The 21736-nt window shown below is 45.5% G+C and overlaps 1 protein-coding gene, 1 non-coding gene and 1 pseudogene across 13 annotated transcripts in view; all 3 read right to left on the bottom strand.

The window, feature by feature from the left end:
- Positions 1 to 687: 687 nt before the first annotated feature.
- On the bottom strand, positions 688 to 1239 carry LOC100390881 (peptidyl-prolyl cis-trans isomerase A pseudogene; annotated as a pseudogene).
- Positions 1240 to 10250: 9011 nt separating this feature from the next.
- Positions 10251 to 21736, bottom strand: part of TUBD1 (tubulin delta 1) — a 32253-nt gene continuing 20767 nt past the window's right edge. For 7 of the 12 annotated variants that reach the window (XM_035300688.3, XM_078373687.1, XM_017972486.4 and 4 more), the window contains 3 exons: positions 18148 to 18288; positions 13465 to 13648; positions 10251 to 11007 (listed from right to left, as the gene is read on the bottom strand). In XM_035300688.3, the coding sequence (XP_035156579.1) occupies positions 10905 to 11007; positions 13465 to 13648; positions 18148 to 18288 (428 nt within the window). In that variant the 3' untranslated portion in view covers positions 10251 to 10904. Of the gene's footprint in view, positions 11008 to 13464; positions 13649 to 17946; positions 18069 to 18147; positions 18289 to 21736 lie in introns of all 12 variants that reach the window. The other 5 variants (XR_013535709.1, XR_013535711.1, XR_013535710.1 and 2 more) reach the window with 2 other exon arrangements.
- Positions 14273 to 14388, bottom strand: LOC118154182 (U5 spliceosomal RNA). The gene has a single exon (XR_004744076.1). It is a non-coding gene; the product is annotated as a U5 spliceosomal RNA (small nuclear RNA).

Raw genomic sequence — 21736 nt, forward strand, 5'->3', positions numbered from 1 at the left:
CCAGGTACAGTGGGTCACACCTGCAATCCCAGCACTTTGGGAGACCAAAGTAGGAGAATTGGTTGAACCTCAGAATTTGAGACCAGCCTGGTTAACATAGTGAGACGTCATCTCTACCAAAAATTAATAAAAATTAGCCGGGTGTAGTGGTGTATCACTGTAGCACCAGCTACTTAGGAGGCTGAGGCAGGAAGATCACTTGAGCTTGGGAGATTGAGGCTGCAGTGAGCCATGACTGCACCACTGCACTCCAGCTTGGGCAAGGGAATGACACCCTATCTCAAAATAAAATAGGCCGGCACAGTGGCTCACCCCTGTAAGTATTTTGGAAGGCTGAGGCAGGTGGATCACCTGAGGTCAGGAGTTCAAGACCAGCCTGACCAACATGGAGAAACCCCAACTCTACTAAATATACAAAATTAGCCGGGCGTGGTAGTGCATGTTTGTAATCTCAGCTATTCGGGAGGCTGAGGCAGGAGAATCACTTTTTTTGTTGTTGTTGTTATTTCGTCTTTATTTCATAATCATAAACTTAACTCTGCAATCCAGCTAGGCATGGAAGGGAACAAGGAAAACATGGAACCCAAAGGGAACTGCAGTGAGAGCACAGATTTTAGGATACTGCCAGCACATGGGGTGGAGGATGCTCTCCTGAGCTACAGAAGGAATGGTCTGGTGGTTAAGATAAAACACAAGTCAAACTTAGTAAAGTTGTCCACAGTCAGCAATGGTGGTCTTCTTGCTGGCCTTGCCATTCCTGGACCCAAAGAGCTCCATGGCCTCCACAATATTCATGCCTCCTTTCACCTTGCCAAAGACCACATGCTTGCCATCCAACCACTCAGTCTTGACAGTGCAGATGAAAAACTGGGAACCGTTTGTGTTGGGTCCAGCATTTGCCATGGACAAGATGCCAGGACCTGTATGCTTTAGGATGAAGTTCTCATCATCAAATTTCTCCCCGTAGATGGACTTGCCACCAGTGCCATTATGGCGTGTGACGTCACCACCCTGACACATAAACCCTGGAATAATTCTGTGAAAGCAGGAACCCTTATAACCAAATCCTTTCTCTCCAGTGCTCAGAGCACGAAAGTTTTCTGCTGTCTTTGGAAACTTGTCTGCAAACAGCTCGAAGGAGACGCGGCCCAAGGGCTTGCCGTCGACGGCAATGTCAAAGAACACGGTGGGGTTGACCATGGCTGATACGACAAGGCTCCAGGTGGCGGCGGCATCTGCAAAGCATGAGAATCACTTTAACCCACAAGGTGGAGGTTGTGGCGAGCTGAGATTGCGCCATTGCGCTCCAGCCTGGGCAACAAGAGCAAAACTCCATCTCAAAAATTAAAATAAATGATTGTTGGTCCAAAATGACAAGCTAGTAGTTAAAGCCATATCTGATGGGTAGGTGGCAGAAAAAGGAAGGGGTATCTGCCAAACTTGGGCCCATGAGAGAAGAGAGTGGGTTAAGGACATATGGAGTACGTTTTAAAACAACATTTTGGGCCGGGCGCGGTGGCTCAAGCCTGTAATCCCAGCACTTTGGGAGGCCGAGGTGGGTGGATCACGAGGTCGAGAGATCGAGACCAACCTGGTCAACATGATGAAACCCCGTCTCTACTAAAAATACAAAAAATTAGCTGGGCATGGAGGCGCGTGCCTGTAATCCCAGCTACTCAGGAGGCTGAGGCAGGAGAATTGCCTGAACCCAGGAGGCGGAGGTTGCAGTGAGCTGAGATCGTGCCATTGCACTCCAGCCTGGGTAACAAGAGCGAAACTCCGTCTCAAAAAATAAATAAAACAACATTTTGGACAGGAATTCAAGTGTGATACACATGGTGGTTGTTGAAAACGCATGCTTTGAATGAGGAGACCTTCCAAACAGGTGTTGTGTGAGCAACATGGCTGTTTATTCACCTGGGTGCAGGCGGGCTAAGGCCCGAAAGGGCATTAGCAAGGGGCAGTGGGATAGGAGTTGGTTTTATAGGTTTGGGTAGTTTTTTGGGGGCCGGGGGTGTTGCAGAGTAAGTTCAGTTAAAACGGCAGGGCTGAGGAGAGACTTTTACATTACACAAGAACAGTTAAGATGGCAAGTTTGGGTGAGGGGCTTGTTTGGGGAAGGCCTGCTGGGGGATCAGGGACAATGGCAAATGCAGACAGGGGGTGGGAGACATCAGCTGAGGCAAGCAGGACTTCAGACTTTCGGGCTCCAGGCTTGCATATGGAGACCTGACATACCCGTCTTTTTATATATAGAGAGAAAGAATTAGAGAAGGGGGTGATAACAGGTTTTGGGGCAGGGGGAAGTTTCTCAAGGCTTCTTCCAGTGGGATTGGGGGCAGAGTAGAAACCTAAACACGGGAAAGAATTTGGACTGCTGGGAGATTTTGGGAAAGGGGTTGTTAGAAGGAGCATTCGTCATATTGACTGATTGGTTATTGCTTGTATACGATTTTGTAGGAATTGAGAGATTAATTGGAAAAGCACAGGGTTTAAATAAGAGAAGGAGGAAGAAAGTATTAGAGGAGGGTAAGTATGTGGAGGGAGAGCTTTTGGTTTTATGGTTGTATGAAGAAGCGTGTGGTATATATAAGCAACCACTTACTTTTATTAACAAGACTGGGTTTGAGCAGAGAACCGGAGCCAGGTTAAGAGTGAAATATTAGCTGTAATTGCCTGGAGGAAACGTGTAAACCAGCAACTTAAACAAAAGCAGGGCGGGTGAAAGTCAATGAGTGCGGTGAATCTGAGCACAGTCAGACAGAAAATAACAGAAACAGACTTTTTAAGTAGTAGGGGTGACTGCATAAAGCTGGAGAAGGCGAGGGGCTGAAAGTAAGTGTGTGAGGTATAAAGAGAAAACTTTGGAGGCTGTGAGATCTAGAGGGTAAATGGGCATAGCCTGTGATTCTGAGGGATTCGAAGAGTATTAGGGTGGCAGCTGCTGCTGCGTGTTGTCATGAGGGCCAGCCCGGGACTGTTAGGTTAAATTGTTTGTATAAGGCCGGGCGCGGTGGCTCACGCCTATAATCCCAGCACTTTGGGAGGCCAAGGCAGGTGGGTCACGAGGTCAAGAGATTCAGACCATCCTGGTCATCAAGGTGAAGCCCTGTCTCTACTAAAAATACAAAAATTAGCTGGGCATGGTGGTGTGCGGCTGTCCCAGCTACTTGGGAGGCTGAGAAGGAGAACTGCTTGAACCCAGGAGGTAGAGGTTGCGGTGATCTGAGATCATGCCATTGCACTCCAGCCTGGGTAACAAGAGCAAAACTCTGTCTCAAAAAAAAGTTGTTTGTATGAAAAGGCTACAGGCCATGGGCCTGGCTCGTATGTGAGAATCCCAACCTCACAGCCCTGGATTTTAGCAGTATATAATGAAACAGTGTTGAGACAAGTTGGGGAGAGGTAGGGAGCAGTTTTTTAAGGAGTGAAAGAAGGAGTGAGGAAAGGATTTAGGATTAATAGGGTTGGATACTTTTTTTTTTAGCGACTTTATACAAAGGCTTAGTTAGAATAGAAAAACCTGGTATCCTGCACCCTGCAAAAACTGCAGAATAAAAAAGAAGAAGAAAAAAGAAAAACCTGGTATCCAGAAGTGAAAGTAGCAACCACACCCTGCAAGGAGGGAAGCTGTTGTCTGGTGGATGGGGTGGGGTTTGGGAAATTAACTGGATACAGTTGGCAGGGAGAGCACATGTATGCTGGTGAAAGATTATAACAGATGGGGAAGAAATTTGGGCTTTGGAAGACGATACATGATACCCCTTTGAGTATAGATGCTGAAGAAGCAGGAGGGTGAATTAAAAGGCCAGGTTGCTATAGACGTGATAACAGGCTTTGTTTTTAAAGCCTGTTGTGGGATGGGGTACTGGGGCTGGGCGGGGTTAGTGTGGTTAGGTTTTAAGGGGATGATGAGGGGTGAGTGACTTGTAGCACTGGATGGGAAAGTGCTGTTTTACACCCTAGGGTTAAGGCTGGGGACCATAAGGGGAGCTACTGAGGGAGGTATGGGTTTGGGGAGGAGGGTGGCAATGAGGCGTGGCTGTAGCCCAGAACAGTTAAGGAGGCAGACAATTTTGCTAGGCTATCTCGGCCTAACAGGGGAACTAAACAAGTGGGGATGATTGGGAAAGAATGTGGCCTAATGGACACCAGACCTGGGGAGTTGTGAGAGGCCCGGAGGCCTTGCCGTCAATTCCCACAAGGAGACAGGGCCTCGAAAACAAGGCAGGGTGGAGTGGGTGGCCTCCACGTTGATTAAGAAGGGGATGGACCCCGAAGTTTGGTGTTTGTGATGGTCCAGGGGGCTTCTGAGATGCTCGGGCAGCGTTAGTTTTTGGCCAATAAGCTGAGGGTTGAAGCTCCAGGAGCTCTGGGAGCAGCGACGTGAGTCGGACAGTCGACTTTCTGTGGGGGCCTTGCACAGATGGGGCAGGGCTTAGGAGGAATCCTGGGCCTCGCACATTTCTCAGCCCAGTGGCCAGGTTTCTGACATGTGAAGCAAGGTCCAGGAGGGGCGGCCGGATGCGCTACAGTCTGGGTGCTTTGGAGTTTCTGTGAGCCGGTGGTGTGGCTGGGGTTTGTCTTATGGAAGAGGTAAGCATCTGTGGTTCTGAGATGTGCTGCCTCCGGGCAGATTTTTCCCTATTATTGAACACCTTGAAGGTGAAGTTGCTTAATTCCTGCTGTGGGGGTTGAGGATCAGATTTTAATTTCTGTACATTTTCATAATGTTGGGGTTGATTGGGTGATAAAATGCAAATTAAGCATTTTTTAGGGGTGAGAGTAGAAGTAAGGATGAAATTTAAGTTACTCCAGGTGAGATTATAGGACTGGGTTAAGTACTGGAGGATCTGATGAAAAGCAGCCTAACCAGTGGCCAGTATGGGAAAGGCTGGACAAGGAGAAAGGAATGTGCACCATGCCTTTGGCTCCAGCCGCCTCTGGAAGGGGGAATTGTTGGGGAGGGGCACGGGACTAAACTGTAAGCCTGGCTGAGTATGAGGTGGGGAGGTGTCAGGAGGGGCATAAGGAGGTGGGTTGTGGGCAGAGGAAGAGGAGGAAGGCTCTGGGGGTGGGGTTAGGTTCTGGATTGGGGTCTGGTTCAGACAGGCGGGGAGGAAAACCATTGGAAGGGTTGATGGACAAGGAAGATTCTGGCTTACCTCCGGAGGAAGGAGGGGCAGATGGAAGGGAAGAGAAGGAGTAGAGATTAGGGAGGGATTGGAGTGTAAAACAATGCCTGGACGTAGGGAATTTTAGACCATTTGCCTGTCTTGCAACAAAAATTGTCTAAATTTTGTAAAATAGAGAGGTTGAAAGTGCCATTTTTTGGCCAATTGGAGCCGTTGTTTGACTTGTATTGTGGCCATGCAGTGTTACAGAAGAAGGTGAGACGTTTGGGTTTTAGGTCAGGAGACAGTTGAGGAGGTTTGAGGTTTTTTAGAACACAGGCCAGCGGAGAGGAGGGAGGGATAGAGGACGGACGATTGCCCATGTTCTGGAAAGGCAGCAGAGACAAAAATAGGCACACAGCCCAGCCACTCAACAGGCGTCCCTAGTTGAGCCTGGGTTGAACCTTGTCGTTGGTGAGCTGTCAAAGAGAGCATCCTCTACATTGACCTGCCACAAATAGCGGCCATGAGCCTGGTGGGTGAGTGACTAGGGTGAATGTGTCTCCACGATAGTCAAACCCCTGGGGAAACTGGGTTCCCGGATCCGTGACCTACGTAGGATTTTCTGTTCATGAACCTCAAGAAGAACCTGGTTTACCTGATTTTCCTTGTCTTTGCGGTGGAAAAAGGACGAAACTGAAAGGCAGAGAAGTGGAAAGGAAAAGACAAAAGGATGGAAAAGCCAGAGAGACTGCTTACCAAAATAGCCGGTGGTGTGCGTCTGTGGGCTGGTCTGATGACCCCAGGTTGGCAGGCAGATCTCTTCATGGAGGGAGCACAAGAACAGGGATGGGGGTTTGGTCTTCCGTAGGAGTTCCCCCATCCCAGGTTTCCGGCACCAAATACTGAAAAACTCTCGCTTTGAATGACGAGACCTTCCAAACAGGCTTTGTGTGAGCAACATGGCTGTTTATTCACCTGGGTGCAGGTGGGCTAAGGCCGGAAAGGGCATTAGTAAAGGGCAGTGGGATAGGAATTGGTTTGATAGGTTTGGGTAGTTTTTTTGGGGGCCGGGGGTGTTGCAGAGTAAGTTCAGTTACAATGGCAGGGTTGAGTAAGAGCTATTTATATTATCATAAGAACAGTTGCCGGGCACGGTGGCACGTTCCTGTAGTCCCAGCTACTCAGGAGGCTGAGGTGGGAGGATCACTTGAGCCCCGGAGTTCTGGGCTATAGTGCGCTATGCCGATCGGATGTCCGCACTGTTTGGCATCAATATGGTGACCTCCCAGGAGCTGGAGACCACCAGGTTGCCTAAGGATGGGTGAACCGGCCCAGGTTGGAAACAGAGCAGGTCAAAACTCCTGTGCTGATCAGTAGTGAGATCGCACCTGTGAATAGCCACTGCACTCCAGCCTGGGCAACATAGCGAGACCCCATCTCTCAAAAAAAAAAAAAAAAAAAAGAACAGTTATGATGGCATGGTTGGGTGAGGGGCTTGTTCAGAGAAGCTCTGCTGGGCGATCAGGGACAATGGTGAACACAGGCAGGGGGTGGGAGACATCAGCCGAGGCAAGCAGGACTTCAGACTTTCAGGCTCCAGACTTGCATATGGAAACCTGACAGTGGTCAGTAGAATCACTGGTATGTGCACTGCAGAGCAGAGTTTATAGAGCCTATGGAGCTAGTGAAGAGACATTTCAACACTTGAGTCTAGCCCAGACCAGAGCTCTGAGTTCATTCTTTCTTGGACCACATTCTTTCCTAGAAAAAAATGTGAATATGCACACAGGCAAGATAACAAGCAATCATAAGGAAGCTAGAATTGTAGCACCAAACATCCAAAGCAGCTTCTTCATTCAGACAATGTAGCATTGATCCCTGTATCAGTAACATCTTCCTCAGTGCCTGGCACTGAATAGATGCTAGTTGAATGGATGAATTGGTTGATAATAGTGAATTGTTGGCATACTTACTGAGTTCTAAGTGATGGGTAAAATACAGGAGAAACATGTTGTAGATTGAATAGTAAGGGTGGATGGGAGAGGGGAGTTTTCGGGGAGGTCCCAGTGCTGGGAGGGGCAGATGCATGGGAAAAAACAGGTTCTACAGCTTAAGCTCTTGAGAAAAGCACAGATGGGGGGGGAGATAAGAGAGGAAAAGACCTTGACGATAAGAAAGTTTGCATTCATACTGTGCTCACTGTTCATTGGGGTGCATTCTGCTCTGCAGAATAATGTTTGACAAGATAATGTGCCAGTTACCCAGTAATCTAAGAAATCACATTTCCAAAGTTTTCTGGAGCTGTAAGCCCAGGAGCTAATGGAGCTAATGTTGTCCTGGCTGACTGGCCATTATCTCCACACAAATCAAAGTACATTTCCAATGCCACCCCATTTGGAAACTTTTGACCTCAGCCACTTGGTGTTAATTTTTAACTTAAAACCACAACTTTAAGAGCAAAAATTTTGTTATTCCAAATAGACAAGAAAAAATTATTTTTAATGTAAATGTTTTAACACAAGCTTAAAACTATTTAGGTATTGGCTGGGTGTGGTGGCTCACGCCTGTTAATCACAGCACTATGGGAGGCCAAGGCAGGTGGATGGCTTGAGCCCAGGAGTTTGAAACCAGCCTGGGCAACATGGGGAAACCTCGTCTCTACCAAAAATGCAAAACTTATCTGGGCATGGTGGTGCATACCTATAGTCCCAGTTATTAGTGAGGCTAAGGTGTGAGGATTTCTTGAGCCTGGGAGGTTGAGGCCGCAATGAGCTGAGCGTCACTGCACTCCAGCCTGGATGACAGAGTGAGACCCTGTCTCAAAAAAAAATTAAAAAAAGAAAAAGGCCAGGTATGGTGGCTCACGCCTGTAATCCCAGCACTTTGGGAGGCCAAGGTGGGCGGATCACGAGGTCAGGAGTTCAGGACCAGCCTGGTCAACATCGTGAAATCCCATCTACTAAAGTTACAAAAAATTAGCCAGGTGGGATGGCAGATGCTAGTAGCCTGTAGTCCCAGCTACTCGGGAGGTTGAGGCAGGAGAAATGCTTGAACCTGGGAGGTGGAGGGTGCAGTGAGCCGAGATTGTGCCATTGCACTCCAGCCTGGTTAACTGGGCGAGACTCCATCTCAAAAAAAGGAAAAAGAAAAAAAAATATGTAATATATATTTGATACATATGGTTACCCATACGTACCAAATAATGCAGTTGTGGATCATAAAAAAAAAAAGGGGTCAGATAGCGTAAGTAAATGGACCCAGAGCTCTGTCTAGTTGGGATTTACTTCTAATATTCACCTGCTAATGATTCCGTGAGTTGCCAAATTAGAAATATACTTGCCCCTATTGGTACCTCATGAATTTTCTCAAATATCAAATGACTTCAATTTATGACTTTCTTTCAAGTTAACTTCTAGCAAGTTTCCTCAGAATTGGATTAAACCCTAGTGAGACATTCAGTTACGGATCTTCATAAATGCTGGTTTAGTCTGGGAAATTGTTTCAGTCTGGATCTCTTCAATGCTTAAACAATTATTTTAACTTGTTTTGTAAAAATTATGATCTAATTATTTTTCAAGTATACTTGGGTTGACGAAATGCAGCAGTGGGGTGTGCCTTTTAGCAGCAGAACAAACCACTTTTTACATTCCTTAGAAATAAGATATGGTTAAGTATTTTAAATCATAGCAACAGTTGATAAGAAAAACAGCAAAAAGGTAATCATTTCCATATGGAAAGAAAAGGAAGAACCAGTGAAGCTGTGAACTGTCATTTTTCCATATAAAAGTCACTACTGGTAGATTTGGCAGAAAGGGCAAATGTTCCTATTTCTCATTTTTACATTTGTTAATACACTGCATGTGATGTGTTTTATGGAAATACAACATTCCCTTCAAACTCAGCTGTCAATTTCTAAGCATGTTTTGTCTTGGGTGAAACCAAATCTTGTGCGTCAATTTCATCAAGTAACCATATTTCCTTGGTGATAATTTTCTCAACTTATGAAAAATTTAGGTGAAAATTCCTACCCCTTTTATTGAAAAGCATATAACCATCATCCATACCAGCTGGATACCTATAAGTAATTTCATTCCTATTTTTTTTTTTCTTTTTTATGAGACAGAGTCTCATTCTGTCACCCAGGCTGGAGTGCAGAGGGATGATCTCAGCTCACTGCAGCCTTGACCTCCCAGGCTCACGTGATCTTCCCACCCAAATCTCCAGAATAGCTCAGACCACAAGTGTATGCCACCACAGACAACTAATTAAAAAAATTTGGGGGCCGGGCGCAGTGGCTCACGCCTATAATCCCAGCACTTTGGGAGGCCGAGGCGGGTGGATCATGAGGTCAACAGATCGAGACCATCCTGGTCAACAAGATGAAACCCCATCTCTACTAAAAATACAAAAATTAGCTGGGCATGGTGGTGCGCGCCTGTAGTCCCAGCTACTCTTGGGAGGCTGAGGCAGGAGAATTGCTTGAACCCAGGAGGCGGAGGTTGCAGTGAGCCGAGATCGTGCCATTGCACTCCAGTCTGGGTAACAACAGCAAGACTCCGTCTCAAAAAAAAAAAAAAATTTTTTTTTGTAGAGATGGGGGTCTTACTATGTTGCCCAGGCTGGTCTCAAATTCCTGGCCTCAAGTGGTCTTCCACCTTGCCCTCACAAAGTGGTGGGATTATAGGTGTGAGCCATTGCGCCCAGGCCATTATAAGTAATTTTTTTTTTTGAGACGGAGTTTCGCTGTTGTTACCAGACTGGAGTGCAATGGCACGATCTGGGCTCACTGCAACCTCCGCCTTCTGGGTTCAAGCAATTCTGCCTCAGCCTCCTGAATAGCTGGGACTACAGGCGCATGCCACCATGCCCAGCTAATTTTTTGTATCTTTAGTAGAGACGGCATTTCACCATTTTGACCAGGATGGTTTCGATCTCTTGACCTTGTGATCCGCCCACCTCAGCCTCCCAAAGTGCTGGGATTATAGGCGTGAGCCACCATTATAGGTAATTTTAAAGTAACAGTTGAATAAAACCAATTTCTGCTCTGGTGTTCCAAGATCCAAAACAAAATCTGACCCAATTTTTTCATGCCCAAAAAGTTTAAGAAAAGCACACGAAGTACACATTTACATATTTACTTTTGTACTTAAGCATAAGCATTTATTACCAAAATCCTCACATTTACTTTTAAATAGCTGCTTAGAGTAGAAACTCTTACCCTGTTACAGAATATTCAAAATACATGGTCATACTGTAGGATTTGACAACATCTCCCTCTTGTGGCTCAAAGCATTCATTTCAAGCATGAATATATTAAGTGCAGAATTATAATTCCTTAGCTTGAAATGATACTGTGACAATTTGGTTCATGCTTTGTGAGTTATTTTTGGAGTAAAGAGGCAAGATTCAGGAACATGTAGAAAAACAGAATATTCTATTTTCTTGGCTAGTTCCAGAGTCCCAACATCTTGGCAAAGTGTTTTCCCAAAGTTCTTTAATAAAGCACCATTTTTCATGCTAGTATATACAATGGAGTGTGAAAAATAAGACAATAAAGAATAAAGCACCATTTTTTTCTTACAGATGAAATACTAAGTGGATGTTTTCATTGAAAACATGCTATTCTCCATTTAAAAAGTTGTCTTCCTTTTCTGTGGGCATCGTATACAGAACAGACTCAGCATTCTACCTGGTTACTTTAACAGAATGGAACTTTGAAAACTTTACAGAGAAAATAGTACTGAAAATATTTTAGTCCGAAAATGATACTTTTCCCATTGCTCCAGATCAGAGGTTACAGTAACTGGCAATAACCTGCTCTAACAACGTGAAACTGTCTAAAAAGTCCTCTTCTTCAATTCCACATTTTGTGTACTGATGAATGTAGGCTCTGGCCAGGTGAAAAAGAAACACAGAAATTACAAAATAAAAAATGTCAGGCAAATGAGTAACTCTTAAACAATAAACAGACGTTTTCTAGCTCATGAACACGTAAAGATTACAGAATCTCTTAGAAGTCTTACATTTGCTTTGTTTACTCCAAAGATTAGTGAACTTTCAAAATTTATGTCAAGCTCCCTGATTTTTTAGTGTCCAAGAAATTGGCAAGAAGAGGCACCAAGGAAAGAGCAACATGTTCAGATTTGGCTGTCTACCCAGGATAGACATAACACCCATGTTCAGTGTAAACTCTGAAAAGTGCCTGAAGTTTCACGTAAGGCTTGAAATGAGAAAACACATCAATCCCGTTCTAGGAATAAAGTGAAGTCTCCCAGGTGCCCCCCAGGACATTTAATTTATAGTTATTCCAGGGTGGTCCTCCCAATCCCACCCACCCCCCAAATGTTCTTTATTATTATTATTATTATTTTTTTGAGACAGGGTTTTGCTCTGTTGCTCTGGCTAGAGTGCAGTGGCATGATCTTGGCTCACTGCAACCTCTGCCTCCTGGGTTCAAGTGATTCTCATGCCTCAGCCTCCCAAGTAGCTGGATTACAGGCCCGCGCCACCATACCTGGCTAATTTTTATATTTTTAGTAGAGATGGGGTTTCACCATGTTGGCCAGGCTAGTCTCAAATTTCTGGCTACAAGTGATTCACCTGCCTTGGCCTCCCAAAGTGCTGAGATTACAAGCGTGAGCCACTGTGTCCTGATGCTCCCCACAAATGTTCTGAGGCCCAAAAATCATGTGCACAAAGAATGTCAAGGGTAGACATGAATTAAATTGACATAATAATGTCTGCTACCATTTAATTAGAGTAGGAAGGGAGTGACACCAGAAGAGGACAGAGTTCACGGCCCTGCAGAGTGGGCTTTATGGAATGGTCACAGGCAGGATGGCTGGGCCCTGGGGTATTCAAGCTAATGAGAGTTAGAGGCCTTGTCCAGTCATTTGAGGAACTCTGCTTTTACGTTAACTGTGGTAGAGATCAAGAAATTTGCTAAAATATTTGTTCATATGAAGTAGCCATTTCTTAGTATCAAACCGAGTTGAATTTAACCATATATATATCTTATTGAGGAACATCAGGATCTTCCACTCACCCAAGGATTTTACTTTATTTTTTTGAGACAGAGTCTCACTCTGTTGCCAGGCACCAGGCTGGAGTGCAGTGGCGCGATCTCAGCTCACTGCAACCTCTGCCTCCCGGGTTCAAGCAATTCTCCTGCCTCAGCCTCCCGAGTAGCTGGGACTACGGGCGTGCGCCACTATGCCCATCTAAATTTTGTTAATTTTTTTGAGACGGAGTTTTGCTCTTGTTACCCAGGCTGGAGTGCAATGGTGTGATCTCGGCTCACTGCAACCTCCACCTCCTGGGTTCACGCAATTCTCCTGCCTCAGCCTCCCAAGTAGCTGGGATTACAGGCACACGCCACCATGCCCAGCTATTTTTTTTTTTTTGTATTTTTAGTAGAGACGGGGTTTCACCATGTTGACCAGGATGGTCTCGATCTCTTGACCTGGTGATCTACCCACCTCAGCCTCCCAAAGTGCTGGGATTACAGGCGTGAGCCACCGCGCCTGGCAGTTTTGTATTTTTTTAGTAGAGACAGGGTTTCACCATGTTGGCCAGGATGGTCTCGATCTCTTGACCTCATGATCTGCCTGCCTCAGCCTCCCAAAGTGCTGGGATTACAGGCGTGAGCCACCACGCCCAGCCAGATCTTATTTAAAAAAAATTTTTTTGAGATGGAGTCTCGCTCTTGTCTCCCAGGCTGGAGTGCAATGGTGTAATCATGGCTCTCTGAAACTCTGCCTCCTGGGTTCAAGCGATTGTCTTTACCTCAGCCTCCCAAGTAGCTAGGATTACAGGTGCCCGCCACCATGCTCAGCTAATTTTTGTATTTTTAACTGAGATAGGGTTTCACCATGTTGGCCAGGCTGGTCTTGCTCAGGTCATCTGCTCACCTTAGTCATCTGCTCACTAAGTGAGTTCGACTGGTGTCGAACTCCTGGGCTCAAGCAATCTACCCTCCTCGGCCTCCCAAAGTGCTGGGATTACAAGTGTGAGCCACTGTGTCTGGCCGAATCTTATTTTTGAAAACTACCTTATTGTCCCTGCTTTATAGTGAAATTCTACTTTAATTACGTCAAACAATTATTGAGCATTTACTAGCCAGGCACTGTACTAGCTGTTTTACAAGATCATCTTACCTAACCCTCACCAGAAATTCCCTCAGTTAGGACCCACTTACACAGATCAGGAAATGAAGCCTGAAGTCACGTGCCCAAAACTTCACACCTAAAAAGTAGTAACCATCACTCCTGCAGATTCTACCTCATGCTTTAACACTACAGCATCTGCTTAAAGATTAGAAGGGTTTGTAGACTTATTTTATACTTACTTTGAAGCAAACATATTCCAAGCCTTCTTCACAATCATATCAAGTGGTTTTACCAAGAACTGGCTATTGCTGACCAACACTGCAGACTTCTCATATTTGCTAAAGGCCCGCTGGGTTTTCCACACATTGAAAGCATGAACAGGTTCTAACCAGGAAGTGTAGAGAGCTGGATCTTTAAATCCCTCTAGAGTAAAAACAAGGTAAGCCATCTTTTTATAGCATAAATTGTGAAAACGAATAAACAGATCTTTTCTTGTCTATTTAATCAGAAATCTTTTATTTTGTCTTATAAAACTAGCATTAGCTGGTGTAGTGACTCCCAGCACTCTGAGAGGCCGAGGAGGGTAGATTGCTTGAGCCCAGGAGTTCGACACCAGCCTGGGCAACATAGTAAAACCCATCTCTACTAAAAATGAAAAAATTAGTTGTACATGGTGGTGTGCATTCTTCTTAACACTTTTCTGAAAGGTGTGAAAAACTTTTTTTCTGAGACAGGGTCTCACTCTGTTGCCCACTCCGATAGCTCAAACTATCCTTCTGCCTCAGCCTCCCAAGTAACTGCAACCTGTACCTCCTGGGCTCAAGAAATCTTCCCAGCTTAGCCTCCTGAGGAGCTGGGACTACAGGGGCATGCCACCATGCTCAGCTAATTTTTGTATTTTTTGTAGAGATGTGGTTCACCATGTTGGCCAGGCTGGTCTTGAACTCCTGGCCTCAAGTGATCCACCTGCCTCAGCCTCCCAAAGTGCTGGGATTATAGGCATGAGCCACTGCACTGCACTGGTCCTTTTCTTTTTTCTTTTTTTTTTTTTAAATGGCCTTGCCGAAACAAAAAATTGGATAAAGACCCAGAATTGTTCCTCTCCACGGAAATCTTTAGTAAAAGATGAAAGATTTATGTGATCTGAAGAGAAACCAGAGTTGTCCCTTTCTTTTCTATACAATGAATATGGATCATTTATCTAAAAGTAAAATAATGCGAATTTTTTGTTTTCTTGAGACAGGATCTTGTCTGTCACCAGGCTGGCATGTAGAGGCTCTATCACAGCTCACTGCAGCCTTCACCTCCTGGTCTTATGTGATCCTCCCACCTCAGCTTCCCAAGTAGCTTTGACTACAGGCACATACCACTATGCCTAATATTTTCATTTTTTTGTAGAGATGGGGTCTCACTATGTTGCCCAGGCTGGTGGTCTCAAACTTCTGAGCTCAAATAATTGTCCCACCTCTGCCAAAGTGCTAAGATTATAGGCGTGAGCCACTGTGCCTGGCCCTATTTTAAAAGATTATTTGTTCTTTCTCTAAGGGGCATTACTGGGACTAGAATGTTTGGTTTTCTGTATTCTTTTTGATAATGGGTCTTACTCTGTCACCCAGGCTGGAGCGCAGTGGCACTACCATCATTGGTCACTGAATCCTCAAACTCCTGAGTTCAAGTGACCCTCCTGCTTTAGTCTTCCTAGCTGGGACTACAGGTGTATACCACTATACTTTACTAACGTTTAAAATTCTTTGTAGAGATGGAGTCTTGCTATGTTGCCCAGGTTGGTTTCGAACTCCTATCCTTATGCGATCCTCCTGACTTAGCCTGCCAAAGTGCTGGAATTACACATATGTGCCACTGTGCTGGGTCTTGGTTTTCTCTGTACCATTACATGAAGTAGCAAACATGATACTTGCTGAAGTCATGATAAAATGAACCCAGAAACTTGCATAGAAAAACAAAGCTAGGCCGGGTGCGGTGGCTCACGCCTATAATCCCAGCACTTTGGGAGGCCGAGGCGGGTGGATCACGAGGTCAAGAGATTGAGACCATCCTGGTCAACATGGTGAAACCCCGTCTCTACTATAAATACAAAAATTAGCTGGGCATGGTGGTGTGCGCCTGTAGTCCCAGCTATTTGGGAGGCTGAGGCAAGAGAAATGCTTGAACCCAGAAGGTGGAGGTTGTGGTGAGCTGAGATCGTGCCATTGCACTCCAGTCTGGGTAACAACAGAGAAATTCCGTCTCAAAAAAAGAAAGAAAGAAAGAAAGAAAAACAAAGCTAATAAGAACAATGCTCTTCCAGCTGGGCACGGTGGCTCACACCTGTAATCACAGCACTACAGGAGGCCCAGACAGGTGGATCACTGGAGGTCTAGAGTTTGAGATGAGCCTGGCCAATATGGTCAAACCCCGTTTCTACTAAAAATACAAAAATTAGCCGGGTGTTGTGGTGCACAACTATAATCCTAGTTACTTAGGAGGCTGAGGCAGGAGAATCACTTGAACCCAGGAGGCAGAGGTTGCAGTGAGCTGAGATTGCACCACTGCATTCCAGCCTGGGCGACAGAGTAAGACTCTGTCTCAAAAAAAAAAAAAAAAAAAAAAAAGGAAGAAAGAATAATGTTTTTTCAACTTCCTGAAAAATTTGTAACAAAATGAAGGGCCGGGCACGGTGGCTCAAGCCTGTAATCCCAGCACTTTGGAGGCTTAGGTGGGTGGATCACGAGGTCAAGAGATCGAGACCATCCTGGTCAACATGGTGAAACCCCGTCTCTACTAAAAATATTTTTTAAAAAATTAGCTGGGCATGGTGGCGTGTGCCTGTAATCCCAGCTACTCAGGAGGCTGAGGCAGGAGAATTGCCTGAACCCAGGAGGCGGAGGTTGCGGTGAGCCGAGATTGCGCCATTGCACTCCAGCCTGGGTAACAAGAGCGAAACTCCATGTCAAAAAAAACAAACAAACAAAATGCTTGTCACAGATACTACTGGGTTTTCTAACAATTCCTGCTCCTTAGCAATTCCTGTTCACCCCTTCTTTAGTATCAATCCCCATAAACTTTAACTGAACTTGCAGTGAGATATGGCACAGAACTCAGTCCCAGTCAATAGGATAGAAATTCAAGTGTGATATGGGACTTTCAGAAAAGGAGGCAGGCCTGGCTGGGTGCAGTGGCTTATACCTGTAATCCCAGCACTTTGGGAGGCTGAGGCAGGTGGACCACTTGAGGTCAGGAGCCCAAGATCAGTCTGGCCAACATGGCAAACCCCATCTCTACTAATAATACAAAAATTAGCTAGGCATGGTGGTGTAGGCTTATAATCTCAGCTACTCAGGAGAATGCACTCAAGCCTGGGTGACAGAGTAAGATCCCATCTCAAAAAACAGGCCCTTCTCTGCTCATTTCTATGACTATAAGGAGGCAGCTAGATGGTAAGGTAAGGGTGAGGGTAGCCGGATGTTTAGAATACAATTCTTTATTTTTTTTAAAGACGGGGTTTCACCATGTTGGTCAGGCTGGTCTTGAACTCCCAAACTCAGGTGATTCATCCGCCTTGGCCTCCAAAGTGCTTGGATTACAGGAGTGAGCCACCACGCCCAGAATTCTTTTTTTTTTTCTTTTTCTTTTTTTAATAGAGACAGGGTCTTGCTCTGTTGCCCAGGCTGGAGGGCAGTGACACAATGATGGCTCACTGAAGCCTTGATCTCCTAGGCTTAAGCTATCTTTCTGCCTCAGCCTCCCAAGTAACTGGGACTACATGCTACCACACCTGGCTGAAGGAATTATACTTTTATCTTGTTTAAATCACTTTTATATTGGTGTCTAGTCACATACTAACTGATACCATGGTCAATTTTTGCCACTAAAACACTTAGTTATTACTTTTGTTCTTGTTTTTGTTTTTTGTTTGTTTGTTTGTTTTGAGATGGAGTTTCGCTCTTGTTACCCAGGCTGGAGTGCAATGGCGTGGTCTCGGCTCACCGCAACCTCTGCCTCCTGGGTTCAGGCAATTCTCCTGCCTCAGCCTCCCGAGTAGCTGGGACTACAGGCGCGTGCCACCGTGCCCAGCTAATTTTTGTATTTTTAGTAGAGACGGGGTTTCACCTTGTTGACCAGGATGGTCTCGATCTCTTGACCTCGTGATCCACCTGCCTCAGCCTCCCAAAGTGCTGGGATTATAGGCGTGAGCCACCGCGCCTGGCCTACCTTTGTTCTTAAAGAATAAACACAGGAAGGTTTTTTGTTTTTTTTTTTAATTTTCCCGAGACAGGGTCTTGCTCTGTCACCCAGGCTGGAGTGCAGTGGTGTGATCTCAGTTCACTGCAACCTCAGCTTTCAGGGTTCAAGCGGTTCTACTGCCTCAGCCTCCCAAGTAGCCAATATAGGGACTTTTAAAAAACCATTTGTGGCCGGGTGTAGTGGCTCATGCCTGTAGTCCCAGCACTCTGGGAGGCCGAGGTGGGCGGATCACCTGAGGTCGAGCCTGACCAACATGGTGAAACCCCATCTTAAAAAAAAAAGAAAGAAAAACAACAACAACAACAAAAACCATTTGTACTGGCCGGACGTGGTGGCTCATGCCTGTAAACCTAGCACTTTGGGAGGCCAAGGCGGAAGGATCACGAGGCCAGGAGTTCGAGTCCAGCCTGATCAACATGGTGAAACCCCATCTATACTAAAAAATACAAAAATTAGTTGGGCATGGTGGTACACACCTGTAGTCCCAGCTACTCAGGAGGCTCAGGCAAGAGAATCACTGGAACCTGGGAGGCGGAGGTTGCAGTGAGCTGAGATTGTAACACTGCGCTCCAGCCTGGGTGACACAGCAAGACTTCATCTAAAAAAAAAAAAAATTTATATCACAAAGCATGTACATGTACAAAATGTACATGTTAATTTTCACCTTAATTTCTTACCCACATCTGCACTTTGCACGTCTTTCCCACGAAGAATGACCAAGTTAGCAATGGAAGTGTTAAAATGCAGGTCTTTGCTGAGAGACATTTTACCAAGAGGAGGAAGTCCTGATAAAGGAGGCCGTACTTGCCAATCAATTCCTACCGAAAGAAAAAAAAAGAGCAAGATATTTTATTTATTTATTTTTAGATGGAGCCTCACTCTGTCGCCCAGGCTGGAGTGCAGTGGCGTGATCACGGCTCACTGCCATCTCTGCCTCTTGGGTTCAAGCCATTCTCCTGTTTCAGTCTCCTCCAGTAACAGGGGACCTGAGATTAGAGGCGTGCGCCACCATGTCCAGCTAATTTTTTTTGTATTTTTAGTAGAGATGGGGTTTCATCATATTGGCCAGGCTGGTCTTGAACTTCTGATCTCAAATGATCCACCCGCCTTGGCCTCCCTAAGTGCTGGGATTATAGGAGTCGCCGCGGTGCCTAGCCTGAAAGCAAGAGATTTCATAAATGACTGAACTAAAGGAGAAAAATGGTCTTGTGGTATGTGTATTTTAATGTTTTTTTTTTTTTTTTTTGACAGGGTCTCCCTATGTCACCCAGGCTGGAGTGCGGTGGCTATTCACAGGTGTGCTCATAGCTCACTGCAGCCTTGAACTCCTGAGCTCAAATAGTCCTACCTTATTCTCCCATGTAGCTGGGACTACAGGCATCATTTTCCCTGTTTCAAAGGGAGGATCTACCAATTCTCCTATGCCTATTCCATTAGAGTTTGTTGGGGCAAAAAATTATATTCAAAAGGCTATACTCAAGAAATCTTAGGCTGGTTGTGGTGGCTCACGCCTGTAATCCTAGCACTTGGCAGGCTGCAGTGGGAGGATCTCTAGAGCCCAGGAGTTCGAAACCGGTCCTGGACAACATAGTGCACTCTGCCTCTAAAAAAAATACAAAAATTAGGCCGGGCGCGGTGGCTCATGCCTGTAATCCCAGCACTTTGGGAGGCTGAGGTGGGCGGATCACGAGGTCAAGAGATCAAGACCATCCTGGCCAACATAGTAAAACCCCGTCTCTACCAAAATAATCCAAAAAAAAAAAAAAAAAAAAACTAGCTGGGCATGGTGGCGCGTGCTACTCGGGAGGCTGAGGCAGGAGAATTGCTTGAACCTGGGAGGCGGAGATTGCAGTGAGCCGAGACTGCGCCACTGCACTGCAGCCTGGTGCCTGGTGACAGAGCGAGACTCCGTCTCAAAGAAAAAAACAAAGAAACTAAAAAATTAGTCTGGCATCTGTGGCATGCACCTGTAGTCCTGGCTACTTGGGAAACTTAGTGGGGAGGATTGCCTAAGCCCAGGAGATCAAGGCTACAGTGAGCTGTGATCATGTCACTGCACTCCAGCCCGGGTGACAGAGTGAGAAATCTCACCTGAGGAGTATAAATCCAGGCTGCTTTTGGAGGATAAGATTTTGGACCAATGTGCTAATGGGATGTAACTTTTGGGGGCCCTGCGATGGGAGGAGTGTACTGTGCATGTGGGAGGACATGACTTATTACAGACAGGGCAGAGAACAGTTATGAGCCTCCAACATGACCCCAATCATCTTTGCTTCCTCTTATTCAAGCCCTTGGGCAGTATGCTCTCACACTGGAGAGGGCTGACCTTAACCAAATGGATGTTGCAGAAATACTTCCAGAGCTAGCTCATAAAAGGCATTAACTTCAAGGCCAGAGCAGTGGCTCAGGCCTGTAATCCTACCACTTTGGGAGGCTGAGACAGGCAGATCACTTGAGGTCAGAAGTTTGAGATCAGCCTGGCCAACATGGTGAAACCCTGTCTCTACTAAAAACACTCACACAAAAATTAGCTGGGTGTGGTGTCAGGCACCTGTAATCCTAGCTACTTGGGAGGCTGAGGCAGGAGAATTGTTTGAACCTGGGAGGTGGAGGTTGCAGTGAGCTGAGACCATGCCATTGCATTCCAGCCTGGGTGACAGAGCAAGACTCTGTCTCAAAAAAAAAAAAGCATTAACTTTTTTTTTGCTTGAACCGCCTCCCAGCTTCAAGCAATTCTCCTGCCTCAGCCTCCCGAGTAGCACGCACCACCATGACCAGCTAGTTTTTTTTTTTTTTTTTTTTTTTTTGGATTATTTTGGTAGAGACGGGGTTTTACTATGTTGGCCAGGATGGTCTCGATCTCTTGACCTCGTGATCTGCCCACCTCGGCCTCCCAAAGTGCTGGGATTACAGGCATGAGCCACCGCGCCCGTGACTTGCTCCCTCCTGGATCACGCATTCTCCCTGATGGTAGAACATGTAGAAACAGATACTGATGGTGATAGAAACGGGGTAAATCTTTACATAGAGGCCAAGCGCAGTGGCTCACATCTGTAATCCCAGCACTTTGAGAGGCTAAGGTGGGAGGATCACTTGAAACCAGGAGTTCAAGACCAGCCTGGGCAACATAGTGAGACCCCATCTCTACAAAAAAAAATAACAAAATTAGTCAGGTGTGGTGGTACATACCTGTAGTCCTGCCTCCTCAGGAGGCTACAATAGGAGGATCACTTGAGCCCAGGAGTTTGAGGCTGCAGTGACCTATGACCGCACCACTGCACTCCAGCCTAGGTGACAGAGTGAGACCCTGTCTCAAAGACAGAACCAAACAAAACCTTTCCACAGAGCAGAGAATACATAAAGAGTTATAAAACTAGATCCTTCAACCTGGTTTGTGCCATAAATATATTTATTCATATACTATTCATACCTGTGTATGAAAACATTTATATGTTCAAACTATACAACTGTGAAAAAATGTTGACACCCTAAAGTTCTATATGGGAAAATAACTCAGCAAACTGTGGTTTACTGACCTAAGAGAGCTCAGAGCAGCACGTCTCACAAGACTCTAAGGAACACTGTGTTCCTTGTGGTATTAACAGGTATTGCTAGAAAAACAGGTACTATTGCCAAAAAATTCAGGAAGCACTACTTTTAGATGTGAACTTTCTACTTCTTTCCAAACCTCTGGCACTATAATCTAAAATCCGTAAGATATTACGAATTAGTTTTGAGAAAATCTACTTTCATAGTATAAAAACCTAACTTATGCAATTAATACCTACTAGTGATTTCTAGTTAAACATGACAGACTGAACATATTAGTTTACTGCCACCCTCTCCCTAGATCCTGCTTAATCAATAAAAGGATAAGCATAAACAAGAAAAAAAGGGAACTAGAGAGAAGATTAACAGCAACAAAATTTTAGAAGCTGGAAATCAAATGAACTAATGGTTACTGACTCCACAAGAAAAAGCTAAAAATTCTGCCCACAGTTGAGGTCCTGGAAGTAGACCAGACACTTCTCAAGGTGGCAAAAAGGCTGGGCACGGTGGCTCATGTCTGTAATCCCAGTACTTGAGGTCAGATTTGAGGTGGGAGGATCCCTTGAGGCCAGGAGTTCAAGACCAGCCTGGCCAACATGGTAAAACCCCGAATCTACTAAAAATACAAAAATTAGCTAGGTATGCTGGTGAACATTGGTAATCCCAGCTACTTGGGAGGCTAAAGTAGGAGGATCACCTGAATCCAGGAGGTAGAGG

Source organism: Callithrix jacchus, chromosome 5 (genome assembly GCF_049354715.1).
Source record: "Callithrix jacchus isolate 240 chromosome 5, calJac240_pri, whole genome shotgun sequence".
Lineage (NCBI taxonomy): Eukaryota > Metazoa > Chordata > Mammalia > Primates > Cebidae > Callithrix > Callithrix jacchus.